Raw genomic sequence first — 24,406 nt, 5'->3', positions numbered from 1 at the left:
GTTCGGCCAGGTTCCTTGAACGTTCCGTAAGGACCTGCTCAGTGCCAGGTTCTGGGTTAGTGCTTTCCAGTCATTATTTTATTTACCCTTGATGACCTTTGTGAGGTTGATGATAGAAACTGAGTCTCAGGGAGTAAGTCACCTTGCCTAAGATCACAGAGCTAGAAAGTAGTGGAGCCTTGCCCCAGGTCCAGTGCTGTTTCCTCCATACCCCGTGCCACTGAGCCAAGCCATGGCCCTGAGCATCGCAGGTGCCCAGGAACAGTGCTGGGCCCGGGAGGGCTGGCAGGTACTTGTGTGTGACTTCAGACAAACTTCATGGTCCTCCTAGCTAAGAGAAGCATGCAGCCCGGGCTGACTGACATCCCTGAGTGTCGTGGGAGCCTGAGGTAAGGTCTTGGCAATTCTAGAGACCCAGTGTCCTGCAGAGCGTGGGCGTTGTGTTAGGATTAGTGATAATGGAAAGCCTAGGGGATGGGCTGGGTGATGCTGCCCCCTCAGCAGTGACCTGCAGCCACTTCAGGAAGACCTTTCTGCAGGCCAGCACAGATGCTATCATACGGCTGCCTGGGGGATGGTTCTCTTGGTAAGACACCCACATGGAGCCTCAAAATGACCTGTTTGCCAGAAGCTGCAATGGAGAAGAGAACACAGGGCATGCAAGCAGACAGACCTGGGTCTGAATTGTAGCTCTGCTGTTTACTGGCTGTGTGACCCTAGGCAAGTCATCTGCCCTCTCTGAGTCCTGTTTGAATATGATGCAGAATCAGCACTTAATAATTCTCGTGCCTGAGCGAGTGAGTGAGTGAAGGAATAACATCCAACATGTCCTCATCCTGAAGGAACAACAGAAAAGAGGAAATAGAATTCGTGTTATTTTCAGCGTGAAGAGCTCTTTTTAGGGTATTATATGAGATTGATTACCCACAACTTCCAAGAACTTATCAAAAAATGTTAATGATATGAACAGGGATTTTTTTCGTTCAAGTTATAAAGTTGTGTTCTCAATATTTTAAACAAATAACAACACATACTCATGTGTTTACCCTGTCCAGGCACTATTCTGAGTACTTTATATTTCACAACAACCCTGTAAGGGAGATACAGTTTGGGCTTTGTTGTTGTTGGATGATGATGATGGTGGTGGTGGTGGTGGTGCTGGTGGTGGTGCTGGTGCTGGTGCTGGTGGTGTTTAATTAGCCAACATATAGTACATTATTAGTTTTTGATGTAGTGTTCAACAATTCATTAGTTGTGTATAACACCCAGTGCTCATCCCAACATGTTGGACTTTGTTTTTAAGATGAGAAAAACAGGCACAGAGAGATTAAGCAAGTTGCCCAAGGTCACACAGCTAGCAAGTGGCAGAGTAGGGACCCCATCCGGGAAGTCTGACTTCAGAGGCAGAGCTCTTAGCTCCTGGGCTAAGCGATTTAGTGTTGCGTGGTGACTAAAGGGGAATCCCAGGCAGGATGCAGGGTGAGAGAAGGAGTGCCATTTAGCTGAAGAAGCAAGGGAACATTGGATCCTAATGATTCTGTGCCACCATAAGCGATTGGGAAACACAACTTCTAGATAAAACGTCTGGGAAACGGTGTCGGTACTAAAAGGGTAGAAATGGGGTCCCCCTTTAGGATTGCCAACCCTCTGTCCTTTGGAAAGGACAGTATTCTTCTTTTATATTTTTGGAAACTATTATAAATATGTGTTTATATTCTGTGAACTCCCCCTTTTAGTTGTATTTCTTTTTTTTGCTGAATTTCTAAAAGATCAAATTTCTTATTAATAATTTATTGTAATTCACATGCAATAAAATTCATGTAAAAGTGTACATTTCTATGAAGTTTTGACAGCCTTACACACATCTGTATAACCAGCACCACAGAATAGGGATAATTTCTATTACCCCAAAAGGTAAAGGTTTCCCTTAGGTCCTTCATAGTCAAATCACACCCAGCCCAAAACCAAGGGTCTATTTTCTGTCATTACAGATCCCACTTGTATTTTCTAGGGTTCCATACAAATGGAACCATATTTTTTGTTTTATTTTATTTTTTATTTTTTAAATGTATTTTTGTCAAGACATAATTAACATACAACATTGTATAAGTCTAAGGTGTACATACTTTGATATATGGCAGGCAATAAGTACCACCTTAGAGTTGGCTAACCTTAGTGTTGGCTCACCCGTCTACCAAGTTACACCTACTTCTTTCTCGTGGTAGGAGAAGTGAAGATCTGGTCTCTTAGTAGCCTTGAAGTATATAACATAGTACTGTTGACTGTAATCACCGTGCTGTGCATTAGATCTCCAGGACTCATTCATCTCCTGGCAAGTTTGTACCCTTAAACCGTTACTCCTCCCCAGTTTCCTTACTCTCCAGCCCCTGGTAACCACCATCCTACTCTCTGTTTATGAGTTGGGCTTTTTTTGGATTCCACATATCAGAGGTACATACAGTATTTGTCTTTTGCCAGCTTATCTCACTTAGAATAATGCCCTCAAGGTCCATCCATATAGTCACAAATGGCTAGATTTCCTTCTTTCTCATGGATGAATAATAATTTGATTTATTCTCTACCACATCTTTATCCATTCAGCTGTTGACGGACAGGTAGATTGTTTCCGTAGCTTGGCTATTGGGAACGATGTTGCAGGGAACATGGGGGTGGGTCCATCAGTCTCTTCAATATCATGTTTTCATTTCCTTTGGGTACATACCCAGCAGTGGAATGGCTACATCACATGGTAGTTCTCTTTTTAATTTTTAAAGGAGTCTTCATACTGTTCTCCATGGTGGCTACACCAGCTTGCATTCCCACCAGCAGTGTGTAAGGGTTCCCTTTCTCCACGCACTCACGGACACTACCTCTTATCTGCTTGACCATTGCTGTCCTCACAGGTATGAGGTGGTATCTCATTGTAGTTTCGGTTTGCATTTACCTTAGTGAAGTCCAGCACCTTTTCATGTATCTGTTGGCCATTTGGGTGTCTTCTTTGGAAAAATGTCTATTCAGTTCCTCTGTCCATTTTGTCATCAGATTGTTTAGTTTATTGTTACTGGGTTGTAGGAGTTCTTTATGTATTTTGGGTATTAACCTCCTATCTGATACATGGTTTGCAAAAATTTTCTCCCTTTCCATAGGTTACCCTCTCATTTCATGGGTTTTTGTTGTTGTTTTGTTCTGTTGTCTTGGTTGGTTTGCTATGCAGAAGCTTTTAGTATGACACAGTCTCACTTGCTGAGTTTTGTTTTTGTTGCTTTTGTGAGTTTGGTGTCACATCTAAACAAATCGTTGCCAAGACCAACATCAAGGAGCTCCTTTCCTGTGTTTTCTTGTTGTACAGTAGGAGGTCTTGTGTTTGAGTCTTTAATCCACTTCAGGTTATTGGGTGTGAACAGCGTCAGGTAGGGGTCCGGCTTCATTGTTTTGCATGTGATTATCTAATTTTCTCCGTGCCGTTTGTTGAAGACACTACCTTTTCCCCATCAAGTGTTCTTGACACCCTTGTCAAAAATTAGTTGACTGTCAAAGTGGAGGTTTATTTCTGGGTTCTCAATTCTGTGCTGTGGGTCTGGGTATCTATTTTGATCCCAGTACCACACTGTTGTAATTATTATAGCTTTGCAGTACAGTTTGAGATCAGGAAGTATGGTATCTCCAGCTCTGTTCTTTCCCAGGATTGCTTGGGCTGTTTGGGGTCTTTTGTGGTTCCATACAAAGTTTAGGGTTATTTTTTTGCATCATATGCTAAGTCCTCATTGTCTGGCTTCTTTTGCTCAGTGTGATATTGTTGAGATCCATCCGTGTTGTGGTATGTCTCACTTGCTTGTCCCTTTTTCCTGCTGAACAGTATCCTATTTTATGAACATACCGTACTTGTTCACTCACTTGTTGATGAGTATTTGGGTTGTTTCCAGTTTGGGACCGTTATAAATGAAGCTCCGATGTTTGTTTACGTACAAGTCTTTGTGTGAACATATCTTTTCATTTCTCTTAAGTGATTACCTCGGACTGCAATTGCTGGGTTTTAATGTAAGTATATGTTTAATCTCTTAAGCTATCAAACTGGTTTTTAAAGTAGCCGTATTTGCTGTTCCCACCAGCAGCATTTGAGAGTTCCGGTTGCTCGCCTCCTGGTCAGTGCTTAGAGTTGGCAGTCTTTCATTTAAACTAGTTAGCTGGGTAAGTGGTGGTAGCTTGTGGTTTTTTCTTGCAGTCCTCTGATGACAATGGGTGCTGAACATTTTTTCATGTATTTATTTACCATTTGTGTGTCTTTTTTTTGGTGACATTTCTTTCAAACCTTTTGCCAGTTTCCATTGGGTTACCTGTCTTACCGGGTTGTAAGTTCTTTATACTTTCTGGACATGGGTTCTTTGTCAGGTGTACGTACTACATTTATTTTCTCCGTGTTTTCGGCTTGCCTTTTCATTTTCTTATTGTCTTTAAGAAAGAAAAAGTTCTGATTTTTGACGAAGTCAAGTTTATTAATTTTTTATGTTTCATACTTGTAGTATCTTAAGGATTCTCTGCCTGCCCCAATGTCTCATTAATTTTTTTATGTTCTTTTTTAGAAGTTTTATACTTTTATGTATACGTCCATGTTTCATTCATTTCAAATTATTTTTCTGTGTATGGTTTGAAGTAAGGGTCAAGGTTCATTTTTCTCCATGTGGGTATCTAATTGTGCCAGCACCATTTGTTGAAAAGACTCTCCTTTCCTCATTGAATTACCATGGCACCTTGGTTGAAAGTCAGTTAACCCAGTATATGTGTGGGTCTCTCTCTGCTCCTCCAGTCTTTTCTGTCCTTACGTCAGTGCAACACTGTCTGATTCCTGCAGCTTTGTACAAGGTCAGGGACCAGTGTCTTTCTCATCCCATGGTCTCTGCTGGGGCGGGGGGGGGGGGGGGGCGGGCAGAAGCAGCGCCCTCAGGACTCCATGCAGGGATACCAAACATTTTCTTGAATGTTCTGCCAGGGACTGAATCAGGGCCCCCTCGTGATATTCCAGGTCACCTGCCTTAGCGTTATTTAAAGTTTCAAAATTATCTCTTACCAAGTAAAGTCTGTGTATGTTTACATCCTGTATTCACCTCGCTCTAGAGCTCTGAGCTCTCATGCGTCTCTCCCTTCCCTTCACCCTGTCTCCAGTGTTGACCCCAAAAGCCCTTTGAGGTAGAGAACAAAGATGCTGAAGTGTCCGCCTTTTTACAGGGGCACTTTTCAGAAAGTTTTCTAAGGAACTGAAAAGAAGAACTACATAATGGAAACCATTTTGCAGCCTCCAGCACAGCCATTTATCTCAATAACCATTTCATTTAAAATGTGGGCCAAACATATAAATCATATCTTGAAAGAAAGTATGTTGGTGCCACAGAAATTGCCCTGTATTCTTACCACCTAATTTGAAAAATGTGTTTTGAAGCTGGGAAGAAAGCAAACAAGCCTGGGGCCCGGCCACCCTTCTCCCACACGTCCCTTCCTTCCCTCTGTCCCCAAAATAAATCCACACTACTCCCCAAACCAAGTAGAGAAGCTGAAGCACGTAACACACACCCTGTCGTTCGTCACTCTCTGGGGCTGCCACCGCTATTTCGGAGGCTTTGCCTTTGAATGTCACTTGGTAATGAGGAGTTGAGAGCCCAAAAACCAGGCTGCTCCCCACCAGTCCTTGGACTCGACTGACCTCTCTCAGGCCTCAGTCGCACCCTTGTCTTTAGGCAGAAAACACTCATTCAAGCTCTCAGATACTGGTGCTCCTTTAAGGATGCATCCAGAGGGAGGGCGCTAAATATAGCAGGGCTCTGAGGCCCATTTTCCAGACTGATCATAAGGGGAGACTTTTGGCAGCCGGTGCTGGGAGTTGGGAATTCCAGGGGCTCCCTTGGAAACCCCGCCAAGGAGTCCATGGTTAAAATGGTGGCCTCTCCTCCCTGCCCCATGGTTTCTTACAGTGCTTCTGGGCACTTTGGCAGCCAGCGTGCTCACCCCCAGGGGCCCTTGGAGCACAGGGGCCTGTTCTGCATGCCACATCTTCTTCTGGTCAGGAAAATGTCACGTGAGCTTTGTAAAAACATCTAAAATAAAGAAGAAAACTGGCACCTGTGACTCCGCTACTTGGAGGTTATTGTTCGGTTTTGCTTTTCCCTTCTCACTTTTTTTTTTTTTTAAACCACGGTGTATGTGATTGGGGCACATGGTTTTATTTTCTCTTTTTAATGCATACGTTTCTGAGGATTTTCTCGTATTATTAGAACTTGCTTGAAAACATGTTAAATGCCTGCCTACTACTCATCCTGTACATGGACCGAACTCTCCGGGCCAGTCTCCCCTGCTGTGGGGGCGAGGACAAGGGTTCCAGTTTCTCTCTTCTGCCCCAGGGGCTGGCTGGAGACTACTGGCCCGCATGAAGCATACCTTCTCCCCCTGCCTGCCTCCTGTCTCTCTCTTCCGGCCTTGGAGGCCCACTCAGCCCCTGGTGGGAAGGTAGAAACAAGCAGCCCTTCCTCAGGTGGACTGTCCTGGCGCCCCCCTGTCACTGGGTGTTGTCACCTGAGGTCTGCACCTCCCTAGATGGAGGGCAGCTGCAGCCTTGACCTTGTTTTCTGTTCTTCCTCCCCGGAGCCTAGTAGCTGCTCTTAGCAGCCTGTTCTGCACTGCTTACCTCCCGTGCTTCCTTTAAGATGACAACCCCCCAGGCACCCCTCTCCAGGGCATCCTATCCCTGTCTTTTTGTGTTTCAGGTGTTAGCTGTGTTCTTGGTACTTAGGCCAGTGAACTGCTAGGAACTGCTGAGCGCCTCCCCAGCGCTTCTCCAAGTGCAGGCCTGGTGTGCTGGCCTGTCTTTGTCGCTGGATCTAGGTTCTGAAACACGAGGCCATGTTTTCAGACCGCTCCTGTCAATTGCAGCCCAGAGCATCTTAGTTGGGGGTGCTGTGGGGGAGGATTGGGGGCAGAGGCCCCTCGAAGGTGGCGTGCAAGCCGCATGTGTGCACAGGCCCAGGCCCTGCCTCCTCCCTCAGCGTGCCTTTGATCAGTTGTGCAGCCAGACAGAGGCGTCCTCCCCACCCCACCCCAGCACAGGGGGAGAGGCACCCCATCCTGCTGCCAGCATGAAGCATTTCCTTTCTCCTTTGTCCTCCTTCACCGTCGGCTGCCCAGTGTGTTTTGTTTAAGTCATTGTTTGCGTCTTACCAGCTGCCTCAGCCACTGTTTCTTTGTGGTAAAACCTTAACCTTGTGCTGCAACCCTTGGAGCAGCGGGGTCATGGGGCCGTGCACGCTGGGTCCCTGAACTGGCGTGTGTCTGGTTGGAGATGGGCAAGTTCTCCACCAGAAGACTCTAGCATTGGCGGTTGCCCCAAAAGTCCTAGTTACCCCCAACCCTCTTCCCTCCCCCAACCCTCAGCTGCGACTGGGGTTCCATGAGAAGAGGGGCTGAGTCATAATTCCTCTCCCAAGTCAGGTGCCCAGGAGAGGCCAGGTTGGAGGAGGTGGTGAGTGGTTGGGGTCCAAGGGTGGAAAAGCCAGTGGGTATCTTTAAAAAGGAAGGTACCAGAGCAGTCATGTGTAAGAAGAGGGAGTGCAGAGCCCTGGGGATGGGATGGGGAAGGGATCGTTGCATCTGCGCTGAAGGAGGGTGAAAAAGGCCTGCGGGAAGAGCAGGAGCAAGGGGCCCCAGCAAGGGTGCCTGGAAGTCCCCTGCAGGGCAGCCCCAGCTATCTGCTCCAACCTTCCTTGTGCAGACTTTCTGCCCTTTCTCTTCTCCTTTGTTTGTCCCTTATGGCTGTCACCTGCTTATACCGGCTGGCCTAGGCAGTTCACATCAGCTACATCTGCCTTGGCAGAAAAGCAGAAGGATCTCAAAGTTTTCGGATCCCATGATAGAGACATGGATGCTGGGGCACACAGTTCATCCTCTCGCATTCTGGACTTACTGTGAGAGCGAGGGCTGCGTTATCCCTAAGTTGGCCCATGTCCGCATGGTGTGATGTGAGCTCCAGGTAGGAATCTGGGAACTGGAGAGTCAGAACCTGGGCCTTTACCCAGTGGCACTTCCCACAGCCCCCTCCAGGCACATGCTTCCTGAGTGGAGCTGGGTTGGGCATGGTCACAGGGTGGCTTGAAAGGCCCCCTAACTGCTACATACAGAGCATCCTTTCAGACTAGCACCCATCCTGCACTGGGCCCTTAGAATCCAGAAGCAAGAATTGTCCACCACTGTGCATTGCCATGGCCTGGCTTGGGAACTGATGGCGGGGCCCAGAAAGGAGAATAAGGGTCTCAGTGGTCTGGAGCCCAGGCCTCCCTTTGGAAAGTCGGCTCTGCTGCCTGCTTACCCCACCACCTTCTGCCAGGAGATACCCACAGCCTTGCCCCACCATCCTTTGGGGTTTGGAAGGCAAGGACTTGACTTGCCAGAGTCCCCAGCAACCATCTGGAACTAAGGGACACTTTCCTTCACTGTTTGATTCTTGGTTATTATGTTCACACCAAAAATCACCCTTTCTTTCCTCCACTGTGGCATCATATCCAGAGCAGATTGTTCTGAGTCACTGTTTATTCAAAGCTGTGTGTTAGGCCAGTCTCTGTGCCGGAGCCTGGGCCCTACCCTCAGGCGGCTCACATTCCCATGGGCAGTCAGGCAGATGCAAAGAAAAAATGGCGACAAATTATGGTAGGGGCACTGAAGGAACCCAATGGCTTATTTTCACCAAAGAATGAGGGGAGGCTGTTTCAGATGGGCAATCAGGGAAAACAGCAGCCACACACAGGCAGGAGCCAGCCAGGCAATGAAGTCATGGGGAGGGTCTTCCATGCCCAAGGGAAGTGTGTGTGAGAGCCCTGCAGAAGGGAGGAGCTCTCAAGCTCAGGTGGCTGGAAGCAGGTGAGCAAGGGAGGTGAGCTTAGAGGGGTCAGCAGGGCCACGCGTGGGGGCTTAGGGGCATAGAAACAAGAGTGGGTTGCTCTCTCCCTGTGTGAACAGCACTCCAGGGCCTATGGAGACCCAGGGAGAGCAACTAGGGGCCAATGACACCTGAGGACAACAGATCCTATTCTCTGGTGGGCATCCAGAGTCTGCCGAGTAACCCTGGAAACAGTCCTTCCTCCCTCCTGAAGATACCAGCGTGTCTCCCCTCAGGAGCTGTGGCAGAGACCTGCAGGATGCCCAGGGTGGGGTGGGGGACTTTGCCGGACTCAGGCCTGCAGCCTGCCATCTGCTCCTTCCCCCTCTTTCCTCCTCCTACTGGGCTGCCTCCTCCCCTTCCTTCCTGTCCATGAACCTGACCTAGAATGTAAAGGACCAAGGCCAGGTCCATAGTCTGCTGGCCATGGGAGCCCTACAATCCCTGTCCTCTCTCTAGGCCTCAGCTGTGATTGGGCCCCTGCTCTGGGCAGCCCTGCCTGGCTTGGCCCTCTGGTGGGCATGGCTCTGGCCGGCTGCCCCCCAAATCTGTTCAGAGCCACCTTCTGCGTGCTTCCTGTCCTCTTCCTCCGCTGGTCCCCATGGTCCCTCAGAAGTGCTCTGAAGGGGCTCGCAGACTACCAGACTCCTGCCCCTCAGACGAAATGGGGGTTGATGCCCTCCGCTGTTTCCCATAGTTTAAAGGAAGGTCCTGACCACCTGGACAGGCAAGAAATGGAGGACAGCCCCCTCTCCACTGACCAGCCTAGTGCTGCTTACCCAGTAAACATGTTTTTGAATAAGTGATTGTACATGAGCGAATGAATGGATAGCTGTAGGGGGATCCGTTTGGAAACATAATGGGGCCTCCATTCTTTCCCAAGTGGACCGAACCCTGGCTGGGAAGTCTGCTAAGAAAGTCCAGGCTGATGTCCTCATCTGGTCCCCAGCCAAGGCCACCCCCTAGACCCCTCTGTTCTCCTGCAGAAAGACGCATACCTGTAAGGATCCCAGAGAGGAGGTGTGGGCTGCTCAGAGGCCCAGAGAGATCTGGATATTTCCATTTTTATATAAAAAAATAAATACCCAAACTGGGTTTCAGAAACTGTGGTACATTTTAAATGTTTACATTTAACAAATGAATACTTTTAACACATACACACAAATATAATCGTGCCATTCACAGGGTAATTACAGTGTTTATAAAAGAAAAACCTTAGTTCGTGGCAGGCTCCAGGCAGTGTGGTCCAGAAAGGGGACCCAAGTTTGGAATTGGATGATAAACAGCTCCTCTCAAATGTGTGTGTCTCATTTGGAGAGAGCAGAAAGTGAAACCTTAGGGCCCTCTGGGGGTGTGCCATCCCGCTGTCTGTTCTGCCCGGCCTCTTATGATGAGTCCTGATGTGGGAAGGTCCCCCTGCTTCGGAGCAGTGGCTTCAGCCCCGCCATCCTCAGGCCCACCCTGGCTTGGGGTGCCGCAGCGCCTCCTCTGCCCCACCCCACCCCCCGGGCCAGGCCCCGCGCCAGCCACGAGCAGCACAGGCCTCAGGGCGGCAGCGTGGGCGTCCCTCCTGACGGGGTCAGAAGACAGGGTGGGGGAGCCCGGCAGCCAGGGCAGGTCGGAGGCTGGCCTGCGGCGCCCGCGGTTCCCACGTGTGCTGCCCGCTGTGGGGCCGCTCGTCGTGCGTCGGCGTGCCGAGCATCGGGCCAGGAAGCAGGTTCAGAGACTGTTGTCCTTCATTGGTTTTTCTAGAAGGAATTGTGTTGAACAATAAGGAAGTGGTGACATCAAGTGGAAAAGCCTCAGTGCGACCCCATACTAGCTGGGTCTCCTTGACAAGTCACCCACTTTCCTCCGGGCCTCAGTTGCCTACTTTGTAAACGGTCGCACCGCCGTCCTCGGGCTCTTGAGAAGACTGAGCACACGTGTGCGTGTGTTTGGCGAACGATGCTACTCCGTCCGGATAGACCCATTTCCACTCCTCAGTTGGGAGACACCAGTGTTGTTTCCACTTCTTGACGTTTACAAATAATGCCGTGAACGTTTCTGCACGAGTTTTTGTGCGGACGTGGGTTTCCGTTCTCTCGGGGCCACACGCTCACTCCGGTTAGCTTGGCGAGGAGCGGTGGCCGCGCCCCTGCGCACGTACCCGGCAGCGTCGGAGCGCCCGGGCCACCTCGGCCCCGCCGGAACCCGAGGCCCGAGCCTGGGCTCTGCCTGTCCAAGTAAAGCCGTCCCAGTGGCTGCGGCCTGGGGGCTCCTCACGGTTCTGATTTGCATTTTCCTAATGACTGATGATGGTCAAGTGTCTTTCCATGCTCTTCTTGGCCATTTACGTCTCTCTTGGAGAAATGTCTGCGCAGCTCCTTTGCCCGTTCATAAATCAGGTTGTCTTCTCACTACTGAGTTGTAAAGGGGCTAGACACAGGTCCCTTATCAGATGTATGATTTGCACAGATTTTCTCCCGTTCTGTGGGTTGTATTTCCACTTTCCTAATAGTGTCCTTTGAAGCACAACATTTTTTACTTTCGATGAGGTCCAGTGTGTGGGAAGGAGGCGAGGCCAGGCTGAACGTCCCTTGTGACTTGAGCGTCAGGGCCATGTGTATATAGTCAAAAAATTAAATGTAAAAGAAAAAGAACTGAAAGCACAGCAACAGAACCAAAAAAAAAAAAAAGACCCACCTACTGTAGGGAGCCATTAAAATTAATTTCCAGTTTATCATCTGTGTGTTTACTTTTAGAAAATTTTAAAAGAAGCTAAAGATGTTCTTATTTTCTCTTCCATCTCACACAAAAGGTGGCATGCCACAGACACTCACGTTTTTCTTTCCCTCACTAAGGAACTTCTGCAAATCGCGCCCTACTGTGCACTGAGCTTCCTCCCTGTGTTTTAGGGCCCTGATGTGGCTGTGCCACCCGTGACTTAGCGAGCTGGTCCCGCTGAGGGTCCTTGGCCTGTCTCCCATCTTTGGCTGCCACAACCCGTGCAGCAGGGAATCACGTTCTTTTGTATTTGTGGAAGTGTATCCTTAGGACAGACTCTTAAAAGTCAGCCTGCTGGGTCAAGATCCGAGACAAAGAGTTCTGTCGGAGAGCGCTGGTTGCCTCCGTAGGGCTTTTATGCTGTTTCTGTCCCACCAGCTTCCGGCGGGGGGGGGGGGGGGGGCACTTTGTCACAGGTTCACAAATACAGTGAATGAATGTATTGTCGAGCTTTGGGATTTGTGCCCATGTGATAGGTGAGAAAATGTTCTGTGCAGCTTTTAAACTTTTTATTTTAGAGCAGTGGGAGGGGTAAAGGGAGAGGGAGAGAATATCAAGCGGACTCCCTGCTGAGTACGGAGCCCGACATGGGGCTCAATCTCACGACCCTGAGATCACCACCTGAGCCGAAATCAAGAGTCGGATGCTCAACCGACTGAGCCGCCCAGGTGCCCCTGTTCTGTGCAGCTTAAAAAAAAAAAAAAAAACAACTTTATTAAGGTATAATTTGTGTACAGTAAGATGCACCATTTAAAGTGCATAGGTTGGTGAGTTCTGACAGTCTACTTTCTGTCACCATAGATTAGTTTTGCCACATCTACCATTTTATATAAATGGATCGATAGGGTATGTAGTCCTTTGTGTCGGACTTATTTGACTCAGCACAATGACTCTGAGGCGCATACGTGTCGCTGCACGCATTTGTGGTCTGTTCCTCCGATCGTGAGTAGTCCCCATTGTGTGGCTCTGCCACTCTCTTTGCCTGCCAGTGGCTGTTTGGGTTGATTCCAGTTTGTGCCTATTATGAATAGAGCTGCTATGAACATACTTGCACAAGTCTTGTTGTGGACACGTGTTTTCATGCCTTTGGGTAAAGAGGCGTAGAATGGCTGCATCATATTGTATGTTTAACTTCAGAAGTCACCAGACCTTGCTCCCAAGTGCTCGTGGTCAGTACGTGAGTTCTGTTGCCCCACACTCTCACAGACCTTTGGTGCTACTAGCCTTTTTTATTTTGGCAGTTCTAGAAGGTACAGCGTGGTGTCTTTTTGTGGTTTGCATCTCCCTGAGGACTAAGGATGCTGAGCACCTTTTCAGTTTCTTACCATTTTATTTCCTTTTTTGTGAACTGTCTATTCACATCTTTTGCCCATTTAAAAAAAAAAAAAGGTTGCCTGTCTCTTTATTATTGAACTTCAGAGTTCTTTGTATATTCTGGCTACAAGTCCTTTTTATATCCATTGTGGATATTTTCTTCTAGTCTGCGGTCTGCCTTTTCATTTTCATAATCATATCTTTTAGAGACCGGAAGTTTTGATTTTTGTGAAGAGTCAGTATTTTTTCTGTTGTGTATTCTTCGTGTCCTAAGAAATTTTAGCATTTCTCTTATTCTGAGCAGCTGAGCCCCTTTTCTTTCTGTTTAAAGGCTGTTTGCCTATCTTTCTGTGAATTAACTGTCCATGTCTTTGGTCTGTTTAAAAAAATAATCCTTTTATTGGTCTTTCTCTTCTTGATTTGTAAGAGCTATTTGTATATTAGGGATATTAGCCCTTTATGGGCTGAAGTGGTATTTTCTCCCACTTTGTTGTCTTTCCAACTTTGCATGTAGTTTTTTCTATGCAAAATTGCACGCATGTGTTTTCACATAATCCACTGTATCTGTTTTATTGCTTATAGATTTAAGGCTAGAGGCTCCTCACTCCCAGGTTATAAAGGAATTCACTGATGTTTTGTATGGTTTCACTGTCATACATTTAGATCGGTTCCATTTGGAGTGGATTCCGATGTACAGTGAAGCATGGAATCAATTTTATCTTTTTGCAAATGACTGTCCAGCTGTCCCCATATCATCTGTTAAAAAGTCCATCTTTTTCTAATGATTTGAGATCACCTTCCCTAGACCTTTATCAATAAGATACTAAATTTCCGTATGTACTTGGACGTTCTCTTCTGTTGTTTCTAGACTCATGTCATGCCATGGGCCCATCTGTCTATTCCCATGGTAACACAACCCTCTTGTAAGTTGTCAGCTTTATGACCTGCTTGAACGTAGAGCAAGGGAACCTCCTCCTTGTTTTTCTTCATCCAGGTTTTCCTAGATATTCCTGCTTATTTATTTTTTCCCTATAAACCTTAGAACCAGCTTGTCTAGCTCCAGAAAAGATACTTGTTGATTTTTTTCAAATGGAACTGTGGTAAATTCTGTATGAACTTGGGCGGACCTAATCAGTTTCTTGCTGCCGAGCGGCCCTGTGCGCACACGGGAGCGCTTTCCCCGTTCGTCCCAGTGTACTTTTCACAAGGCCCTGGCGAGGACCACTGTGGGGCCGAGCTGACAGCTTTTTTTCATTTGGATGTTATCCATTTCATGTAGGTTTATTCCCTAGGAATTTCTCTTTTTCATCGCTCTTCTGATGGGCTCTTCTCTCACTGTTTTCCAGCTGGCTGCTGTTTGCATATACGAAGGTAGAATTGGTTGCTGGTCATTTTACACCTTGCTGTCTTACTGAATATCGTCTTTATTCATCTCAACATTTATTTTCTTGTGTTTTCTAGGTGTACTTGCATATCATCTGCAAAAAGAGATCATTTATCTCTTCCTTAGGGTATGAATATTTTTAAAGCTTTGTGCTATATATTGCCAAATCTCTTCTTTTGAAAAATATGGTACCAATTTATGTTCCTGCTGGAAGTGTTTGGCCACTCCCTTGCCAGCACTGAGTATCCACATTTTTTAAATCTTTGCCAGTTTAATACAACCTTCATTCATTACAAGGAGGACATTCATGGGGCCCCTTGTCCACAAGGCGCTGTGAAGGAGGCTGAGGACACAGCCTCCCCCCCAAGGCCTTATTCTAGGGTGAGATGAGACAAAAGTTAGTTTTTTTAATCCTCCAGCTTTACTGAGGAATAGCTGACAAAAAGTGTATAAATGTAGGCTTTACAAAGTAGGGATTTAATATACATTATGAATGATTGACACCATGAAATTACCATATCCATCCCCTCACATAGTTATTGTGTGGTGTGTGTGTGAGAGAGAGAGATGAGGACACTTAAGATCCATTCTCTGGGCAAATTTCAAGTCTATAGTATTTTTAACTATAATCAGCATGGTGTACATTGGATCTCCAGAACATACTCCTCTTACAACGGAAAGTTTGTACCCTTTGGCCAACATCTCATTTCCCCCCAGTTCCTGGCAACCACCCATCTGCTCTCTGGTTCTCTGAGTTTAGCATTTTTAGATTCTACCTATAAGGGAGATCATATGGGAGTTGTGGAGGCTCAAGCTTCTGGAAGCTTACAATTAAGACTGCTGCCTTCCTGGGCCCAGCCAATGGGAAAAGGACTGGCTGCCCTAGTGGAGAAACCCATCTCAGGCCCAGAGAACTCTTTCTGGAAAATCCCTGAGCAGTTAAATCTATGACCCGCTCCCCCCTTACCTTCTTCTGTAGAGTCCTGTCATAGTGAGCCCTTTGGGTGCCTTACCTGATCCCCTGCACGTCCCACTGTGTGCAAAGGCAGGGCTGGATGCTGAGGATCCTTCCCCATCAATGAGATCCAATAAAATGGACAGAGCCTCTGGAGCTCCTGCTTTTCCATAAAGCCCTGCCACCCTCCCGCCCCCCACCAGTATCCTTTGAAAAACCCCGTCCATTCACAGAGGGCACTGCTTGTTGACACAGACTGCCCGGGCCCTGGCTGGCATCTCTCCCCCACACAGCAGGTTATAGCCCTCCACCCCTTGCCGTGGCCCTCTCCTCCATGCAGCCTGCCCCAGGCAGCCCTTGTTGTTCCTGTAACCTTTTCCCACACACCTGTGCTCTCCACTCTGCACCTGACTGCTGTGTGATCCCAGGCAAGCATCTTACCTCTCTGAATTTGTCTCCCTCTGCACTTCCCGGGCTGGGGTGGAGTGGTGGAGGGAGTATTTGCATCAGCTCTGTGCAGCTGGGGCTCCGGGAGGGGCTCCACCGGTGTGTGTTTATGGATGACTGATGAAAGAAGGATGAGCCCCACCCGGACACCGTCCACTAGCTGATTTTGCACTCAGCTGGTCTGAACCAGAGGATTATCACATCCAGGGGCTCCTAAGCGCAACCTCTGTTTGGGACGCAGCCACCCTCTCCTACCCCCCGCCAAACCCCATCTGAGGGTCCAGGCCCCGGAGTCTATTTCAAGCCATGCTCTGGAGCAGTTGGGTGGGAAGCTGGGCCCTGAAAAAGGCAGGGCCTGCCTGGCGTCACTCAGGTCACCGGACCCCAGCCCAGGCTCCTCCCCATACCGTCCCTGCTCCTGCAGGCGTCTGGATCTTTGCTTGGGCGATCCCACCCTGGTATCTTGGGACAGTACGGTGTATGTAGAAAGGGGGGGTGGGTGTGAGAAGCACACCCACCACCAGCCCTCAGCCCAGGCAGCTGGGCCCTCAGGATAAAGGAAATTTCCTTCTCTCTGTATTTATTTTCCACATCCTTGACTTTGAAAGCCAAGCTGGTGTTGATATTTACCTTGGCCGGGCCTCTCCATCTCCCCGGGCCAGCCTCGTGTAAACATGATGTTCCTTCTCTCAGCTCTGCTAGGGTTGAGGTGGCCTTTTGCAACCAGTTCTAGGAATTTTGAAAGTCTGAAGGCTTAAGTTCAGGAACCAGCCCCCCAGGGAGCCCAGGGTGTGGGGAGCCCAGGGTGTGGGGAGGCCAGGGTGCGAGGAGCCCTGGGGGCCTCTGTGCTGGCCTCCGGCTCCCTCCAAAAGAGGCAGCTGGGCGGGGCCTCCAGCCTCCTCACCCCTCTTAGCAGCGGTGATGCTTTGAGAGCCCCGCTGTCCCCTTATTCATGCTGCCCCCATGAAGGATGGCCCCAGAAGTCTTGGGCTCCCCAAAGACACAGAGGGACAGAGGCAGGATCTGGCTGTTTCCCCTGGGACTGGTGGGCAGAGAGCTTATTCCCAAGGGTCAGCCAGCTCTTTGGTGCTTGGCCAGGTGTGCCATCTGTAGTCCATCTGGCACCTGGACCACAGCTGACGTGCCGCCCCGGGGGTAGGAGCCTGCTGAGGTGGGAAGTGTGTGCACAGGCAGGCCGGGCCCCCTTTGAGCAAGCACACAGGCCAGGGTCCCTGCCCTGGGAGACCTCGAGAAGGAGGCGATTAGAGAGACAGGATGACCTGGGGCAGTGGTCGGTGCGGCAGAAACAAGAGCGAGGCGGGCTGGTGGGGGCAGGGCTGGCGGCTGTGCGGTGGGGTTGGAGGTGAGGGCCGCTCACACTCTCGGTTCAGGTCCCAGCACCCCTGCCCCCAGGCTGGCCGCTGTTCACTCAGCAGCGAGGCCTCAGGCAAATGACTTCCCTTCTCTGTGATTTGCTTTCGTTATACAAGAACTAGGGTGTCTGTCCTTAGTGACAAGGGCATTGTGAGGCACGCAGTGTGTCATCTGCTAGTGGGAGCTGTCATTCTTTTGCTTGCTATCACCACACAGATCTGAGGCCACATCAGTGGGCACCACCGGGCAGCTGGACACTGAATGTCTCCCCTTCTCCACACAGATCTGGGACATGAGCGACGATGAGACCGTCTGACGTGGCCCACCCTCGCGTGGCTGGCTTCTCCCTGGCCACCTACTGAGGAGCCCTCAGTTATCGGAACCGGACTGCTGCCCCCAGGACCGATGATTTGGGGCCCTGCGCCCTTCCAACCTTTGTGGGCTCCTCCTCTGTGTACGTTGAGGACCAGGGCCCCCTCTCCACTGCCCAGGAGCTTCTGGGGTTCTCCATTTCTCATGATTCATGATCCTACCAGTTCTGAGCTAAATAATAACCTTGGCTTTGGCATTGCCCTTGATCTGGGACTTGGTTCCCTCCACGAGTTCTTTTTTTCTTGTCGTGAAGTGTTTGATAGAACTCCCCGGATCCCTCCCACCTTGGCCCCCATGGGGCGGCAATGAGGACAGGGAAAAGTCAGCCGAACACACACCAAATGGGGAAATGAGAAAGCTCCTTCTGGCAGCCACTCTGGGGGGGGGTACCACCAGAGTCCCTGGGCTGCCCTTCAAGCCCCAGAGAGGGGCCTCTGGGCACCAATGAGGGCTGACGTCCTTGTGAGCTCTGTCAGCCTGGCCTGCTGGAGAGGGAGGGACGTGCAGGACAGAAGGGCCAGCACTCGTCCCACTGAACCCAGAACTCCCCTACGGACAGAGTCTGCCGCCCAGACTGTTCCTCCACCTCCTAGCCTGTCCCCAGCTGTGGGCAAAGCACCTGTGCCTCCCCGCTCAGGGAAGGAAAGAAGTTTCTGCTGCTACCTTGAGCTGGTGGAAGGGCCCAGGAACAGGTCTCAGGGCCACATCCTGGTAACGGCCTGGGTGGGCGCTCCTCCTGCCCCCGAGGAGGCCTCACACCTCTAGAGCCCACTCATCTGCGGCCGAGAGAGACGCCCTCCCTCCTGAGGGCCCTCCTCAGCGGTACTCGGAAGGCCCTGACTGCAGCGTGTGGCCATCTGCGACACCCACCCAGAGCTGGGCGTGGGGACTCAGGAGAGGGAGGCACCCTCTCCACACTTGTGTTCTTGGAGTGCTCTCTTCTGCCCTAGGCCTGGGACCCAAGTCAACAGTGAGTCTGAAGGCTGGAGTTTCTGCAGGTCGGGTCGTAAATGGGCTGCTCGTGGAGCCGGAGCTGCGGTCGCGGCCCGCCCGCCATCGTACGCGGGTGCAGGCCCGCTGCGCCCTCCCCGGGCCCGTGGGTCACACGCACAGCCTGTGGTTTAAGAGCACTTTATTATTGTTCTTAAGGCTACTTTTAAGTACAAAAAAAAGATGGCCTGCCAAACCTTTTTTTTTTCTTCTTCTTCTTCCAGGAAAAACAGGCCACAGAGAATGGTATATTACAGATTTACAAACATGGAGAGAACGGTCAGAACGCACTGCGACGGCGTGGCTCTGTGAAGAACTCACTGTGCTCCTCCTGAGGCCAGGGAGTGTGTCCTTTCCCAGTGAAATGTTTGGTTTTCCGCTTCCCCGTGCGCCCGGGGCCCCTCCAGGGGCCCGCCTATCCCAGCTAGGTCGGGGTCGGGGCCGGGGCCGGGCGCCTGGCCGCCGACAGGCCGCTGCCCGAGGAGCCCGCCCTTCACAGAGCCCGCCCGCGGTGGCTGCTTTCCCGCCGCAGCGCTCAGTAGCCTGGAGCAGTAACAAACTAGTGGCTGTTAAGGCAGATGCAGTGTTCTCATAGAATAACTGTGTTCCTGCACTTTTACAGACAAATCTACGACAAAAAAAAAAAGATCAACTTTTTTTTCCAAACAAAAAAAAATATGAATGATTACAATGGGAGAGGGGAAATTAAATAGCTACATATCATTAACAATTAATTGTTCTTCAAAAAATACCTACAAATTTCTCTGTACATTCTTTACGCACAGCGTAATGATGGTCTTAAAGTTACCTATATAAAAAAAGTGTTCTCACCGATTTTTTCCTACAGAAAATATAGGGGCCCGAATGCGAAAGCCTGGAAGCCCAGTTACATGGGGGTGAAATGTGTGCAGGGGCAAGAGGAGAAGGGCTTTTCTTCCGCCTGTGGAAAGACCTGCAGCCACCCTGGGACCACAAGAGCTGATCGCTGACCTTTTTGCCCAGTGACGATTTTCACAAGTAACCAGCTAACCTATATTTTTCTTATACTCAAAACCAGCCTCGAGGGCTCCCAGGTGTCCGCAGTGCCTCCCAGGGGAGGCGGGCACGCCTGTGTCACCTGGCCAGGCGACTTTGTAAGCCCTCTGGTGGCCTTCTGGAGGCTGGAACATGGCGGGGCTGGGGGGGCGGGGGTAGAAATGTACGTTTCCCAAAAAGAGGAGCAGCTGTTGAACATCCACAGCTGTGTCCGTCATGCTTTCTTCTTCGCCTAATTTCTAGTTAGTAGCTATTACTCTAGCAAACGATAATAAATGCAGTGATAACTGTATAAAGTCAGAGGAATGTATACTGCCTTGGCCCCAGCGTACGAGGAAGCACACAAAATACCGTATCACAGATTGTCAGTAATCTGCTGTTCAGCCAAGAGGGTTGAAAGGGAGCAGTTTCTGCATGGAGGGAAGTTGGAAGACACAAACCCCGACTCCCCTGGGAGCTAGTAATAAGCAGACAGGGATGCAAAAAATAAATGTCAGCCAGCAGCAAAAAAACTCCAGCATCCTACACCGCGGCTGACCCACGACTGGCCTGCCCGTCTCCAGGGCCTGCCAGCCCCACACTACTCGGAGTAATGTGAACATCAAACACAAATCTCAGAGTACAACTGTACCAGCAGTAAGTATATCTAGGACTGTAACTGACAAAAATAAACTAATTCTGAAAAGAAGCTAGTAAGTATTAAGGTTCTTGTTTACTATATCTATACAATTAATAGAAACCAGCTATTTTTCTCCATTTAAAACATGCATCACGTTGAAAGCACTATAGAATCCTCCAACCTCAGCTTCAGTCTAACAAACTGCAGTGTTCAGGAAAGGGAGAATGCCCGTGATTGGTAGAGTCTGCAGTCCAGTTGCAAGCACCTGAAATCTAGAGAGAAAGACCTATAACCTGTATGAGACTTCCCCTTCCAAAGCTGTTTTGTCTAAATTTTAAAAAACAAACAAAAAACACACAAATGGTCAGAAATGTCATCCTTAAACCCTTTGTTTTTCAGCAGTTTGCCCTCAGAGTACTAGCATCTCACAGAAAGTTGTCAGGCAGGCAACTTTAGCCCTCCTCCAATAGTGCAAATCAGACGCGACAGTTCTCTGCTCTCTTCAAGTAGACGCACGCACGCACGCAGATGCACACACGCGGGCCGGACCCAACACGCGATGGAAGCTAAGCCACACACACCCCGGTCTCGAGAAGCGAATTAAAAAGCACAGAGCATCTGGGTCACCAACGTCATGGCTTGTGACTGAGAAAGCGTGCGCCGTGGAGTCCTGGCCCCCGGCGGGGCGGCAGACCTGCATCAGAGGTTTCTTTGGTAACTGAGGCAGGAAGGCAGGAAGCTACGTCAGATGTTCCACGTGCAGCTCCCGCGATCATGTCTGAGGGCCCCCAGGGACGAATACCAAGCAAGTACAAAAACAGAACAAAAATCCCAACGACATGGTTTTTGCGAATAAACCATCCCTTCCCTACCCTTCCCCCCACCCCACCCCCACAATTTTTTTTTTGTTTTGTTTTTCCGTTTTTTAAGCACTGACTGTTCAAAGCTCAGGCAAACCATGCAGATTGACATCTTGTTCCAGGTGGCGCTCCCTTCACGAGACCACGGAGGGGGAGTGGCTGTGGCTGACCATGTGCGCGGAGGGGCTGGCAGGCTGGCCCCTGCGCGAGGCTGACTCGGGGCTGCTGGATGCGCCGTCCTTGGCCGCCTTGATCTGAAGCCACGTATCACCCAGGGCTTTGGCAAAGTGGTCGTCCACGGAGCCCGTGATGGACACCGAATTGGGCGCCGGCTCGGGCTCCTTGTAGTTCTTGCCCAGGCTCCTGCGGAAGTGCTCCTCCACCACAGGGTCGCAGGTGGTGGTGGCTGTGGGGAAGCAGGACAGCAGTCAGTCAGGGCTCTGGGGACAGAGGACCCATGTCCCCACCCGCCCTGGCTGGGCACTCGGCCAGGTCTCTTCTCTGAACCTGTAACGTGGCAAGGTGCCGGCCTGGGCCAGGTAGGAGTTCAGAGAGACAACATGGTCTTAATAGTGGTCGATCTTGTCCCAACTACAGTTTCTTCCCTGGAGGCTTCTTCCCTCTGTCCCACGCAAGCCAGACACGATGCATGTGCGCTCAAAAAAACACACTTTTTTAACCTCAACAAAATATAAGCTCCAGGGGCTAGTTGTTCTGTCCACAGCACGATGAAGAAGGAGCGCAAACACTCCACTTAAATCACGTCCAGCGAGGAAGCCCGAGCCCCCGCCCCGGCCGCCTCCCGCCCCGCACGCAGGGTGACTTACAGCTCGGGGCCCTCCGGTAGCTGGCCGGCCCGGCCGCCACGCACCCGCTGTGCGCGATGGGGCAGTGGGAGAGGTTGCAGTTGCGGGTGCTGGCAGAGGCGCACGTGATCACCGAAGGCCGGTTCTGGGGAGAAGAGGCGGCTGGCGTTAGCTCTGGCTTGGGAGGCAAAGAGCGGTGGTGCTCGCCCCAGCCAGTGACCGCAGTCCTTACACAGCTGGGGGCAGAACGAGTCTCTGGGTCCCTCCACCACCACGGAGGGGGCACCCATCCTGCCCGCGGGGAGCCAGGTGCCACCATCCATCGGGTCCCAGTCCTCCGTGCAAGGCCCTCATCAGCATCCTCCACTACTCTGCTGGGAGCCTGTCCCGCAGCCCTTCCGGACAAGAGGCAAAGTGAAGCCCGGCCGCCTGCGGCCTCAACTGCAAAATCGGAGTGAACTTGCTAACCCACAGCAAACTCCCAGCCGTGGGCCTCCACGGGGGTATGAGAAGCCTCCACAGCTCTTGAGGTCAAGTCCCCAGGGCAGCTGGGTCCCTGCCCTTCTCAGCATGTGCCCCGTAGCCCAAGGGCTTCTATGCACCATCCCAGTACCTTCCCAACGTACAGCTTTTGCTGATGCTAAAGGCAGCTCAAGTTGGATTCTATTATGACCACACAAATCCTGACGGTGACAGACACACAGAAGTACATCCAAGTATGAATTTATATGCATCCCACCCCTTGCCCAATTTGCTCTGCCGACACACTCTCCTTCCCCACGACCGCCACACTGTCTGCCTGGTAAAAACTCTACTTGTCCCCTAACACCCTGTGACTATCACCACCTCCCCATTTAGCAAGTCAACCATGCCTTCTAGGTGTGCCCAGAAGACCCCAGCATCTGGCTCCTCCAGCCCGTGCACACTTCAGAGCAAGGACCACAAAGTGTTTCTGGAGCCCCAGACCTTGGCACAGTATCCAGGACAGAAAATATCTGTCAATCAAACAGCTTCCTCAGGTTCCAGCCAGGAAAGACATGTGATGGCACTGAAGACAAGATGGAGGAGGATGTGCCCTGAGTTCCAAGAAAACTAGAGGGGAGCTGGTTGAAGGGCCCCCTGAGAGGGCCCAAGGATAAGAACAATGTCAATGTGAGGGCAATCAGGGCTTCTCTACCCCTGGCCTTCCCTCTAAAGAGTTCAATCAGTAGCCAGGATAAAGACACAAAAGGCTTGCCCAGCAAACCTTCCCACGACGGGAAATGAACGGGAGTGAAAAACATGTTCTGTGATAAAGATCTGGACCTACAAGGATGGGCCAGGACGTGCTTGAGTCTAACGCAAAATTACTCACATCCAAGACTGGGGAAGATGCAGCTTAGCAGCAGCATGTAAAGGAAAAATTGGGGGTTTCCTTCCTAGCTCAACACATCAGCAATGGGGATGGAGTGAGTGTGACCCGTCACAGTATGGACAAAAGTGGTGCAGAGAGAACATGGCTTTGCGGCCAGGTCCGCTCCCCACCATCAGGCAGCACCTCCACCCTCTCACCTCCATTTCTTCGTGTGTGAGACAGGAAGAGTAGCAGCTGAAGAGGGGGCTGGAGGACGGCCAAGCCTGTGGTGGCAGGGGTCCTGCCCTTCAGGGGCTGGTCTTGCCGCCCCGGAGGGCAGCCTGCCGTCTAGAGCCCACCTTCTGAAGGGTCTTTTAACCCCGAGCCTGTGATCTCCCTGCCTCCCCTCTCGTAGAATGTGCCCTCCATCCATGAGGCAGGGCCGAGGCGGCCATGTCCATAAGTGACCTCGCCCCATTGGCCAGGCTGGAAATCTGACCAGGCTTGGGGCCAACTCCTAAGCCAGACTAAGTAAGAGATTCAGGTTGACCTCAGGAGCCACGGGGCAGTCACACCAGGCTGGCTGTGTGGCTTGAGAAGCAGAGAGAGAGAAGAGGATGCAGAGACCTGGACCGGCACAGAGCCAAGGCAGGGAGAGCCTGGCTTCCTCACCAGCTCTCCCAGGCAAGGGCTGGCCCTTCCTTCCTGATCCTGCCGTACCCATGACCCTGGGCTCCAGGAGACGCCCCAGTCCTCCCAATAAAACTCCCTTCCTTTTGTGCTTACGTCAGCTCAGGCTGGTTTTTGTTCCTTGCAACTAGAGTCTGACGCAAATGTTGCCAAGTGGGGTCATGTTTTGGGGAAGGGGTCATGGAAGGTGAAGAAATGTAAAGTGTCAGAGAATGAATTTGGGGAAGCTTAGAATAAAGGTAGAAGAATCAAGTCAACATCCAGCCCTTATGTCAGCCACTCCGGGACAGAATATGGCCCCTGAGCAGGGCCAGCAAGACAGAACCACCGGTGAACGTGGGGACGCTGTGAAGACATTCCAACCTCACTCCTGCTAGTAGTAGGTCATCTCCAGGACCGCTCCGGGCTGGAGACGAAGGGAACTCTGTGGACAGGTGCACAGACAGCAGGGGACAGCCTCTCTTCCTCCCCCCCAGCCCAGGCTGCAGGGCGGCCCAGCCGGGCGCTCCCGGGACAGGCCACACCACTCCCTCCTCTGCAGAGCAGG

At 50.7% G+C, this 24,406-nt stretch overlaps 2 protein-coding genes across 10 annotated transcripts in view; one reads left to right on the top strand and one right to left on the bottom strand.

Moving 5' to 3' along the window:
- The window catches only part of ATG7 (autophagy related 7), a 239,095-nt gene extending 221,363 nt beyond the window's left edge, over positions 1-17,732 (top strand). For all 4 annotated transcript variants that reach the window (XM_087866774.1, XM_087866771.1, XM_087866773.1 and 1 more), the window contains one exon: positions 17,438-17,732. In XM_087866774.1, coding sequence (XP_087722900.1) covers positions 17,438-17,470 — 33 coding nt within the window. In that variant the 3' untranslated portion in view covers positions 17,471-17,732. The remainder of the gene's footprint in view (positions 1-17,437) is intronic.
- Positions 17,733-18,641: 909 nt separating this feature from the next.
- The window catches only part of VGLL4 (vestigial like family member 4), a 153,228-nt gene continuing 147,463 nt past the window's right edge, over positions 18,642-24,406 (bottom strand). For all 6 annotated transcript variants that reach the window (XM_045812286.2, XM_045812287.2, XM_087866775.1 and 3 more), the window contains 2 exons: positions 21,858-21,981; positions 18,642-21,436 (listed from right to left, as the gene is read on the bottom strand). In XM_045812286.2, coding sequence (XP_045668242.1) covers positions 21,165-21,436; positions 21,858-21,981 — 396 coding nt within the window. In that variant the 3' untranslated portion in view covers positions 18,642-21,164. The remainder of the gene's footprint in view (positions 21,437-21,857; positions 21,982-24,406) is intronic.

This window comes from Ursus americanus, chromosome 14, assembly GCF_024610735.1.
Source record: "Ursus americanus isolate L20-20 chromosome 14, mUrsAme1.1.p, whole genome shotgun sequence".
NCBI classification, from domain to species: Eukaryota; Metazoa; Chordata; class Mammalia; order Carnivora; family Ursidae; genus Ursus; species Ursus americanus.
The sequence above is the reverse complement of the archived record's forward strand: the minus strand, read 5'-3'. Positions and strand labels throughout refer to the sequence as shown.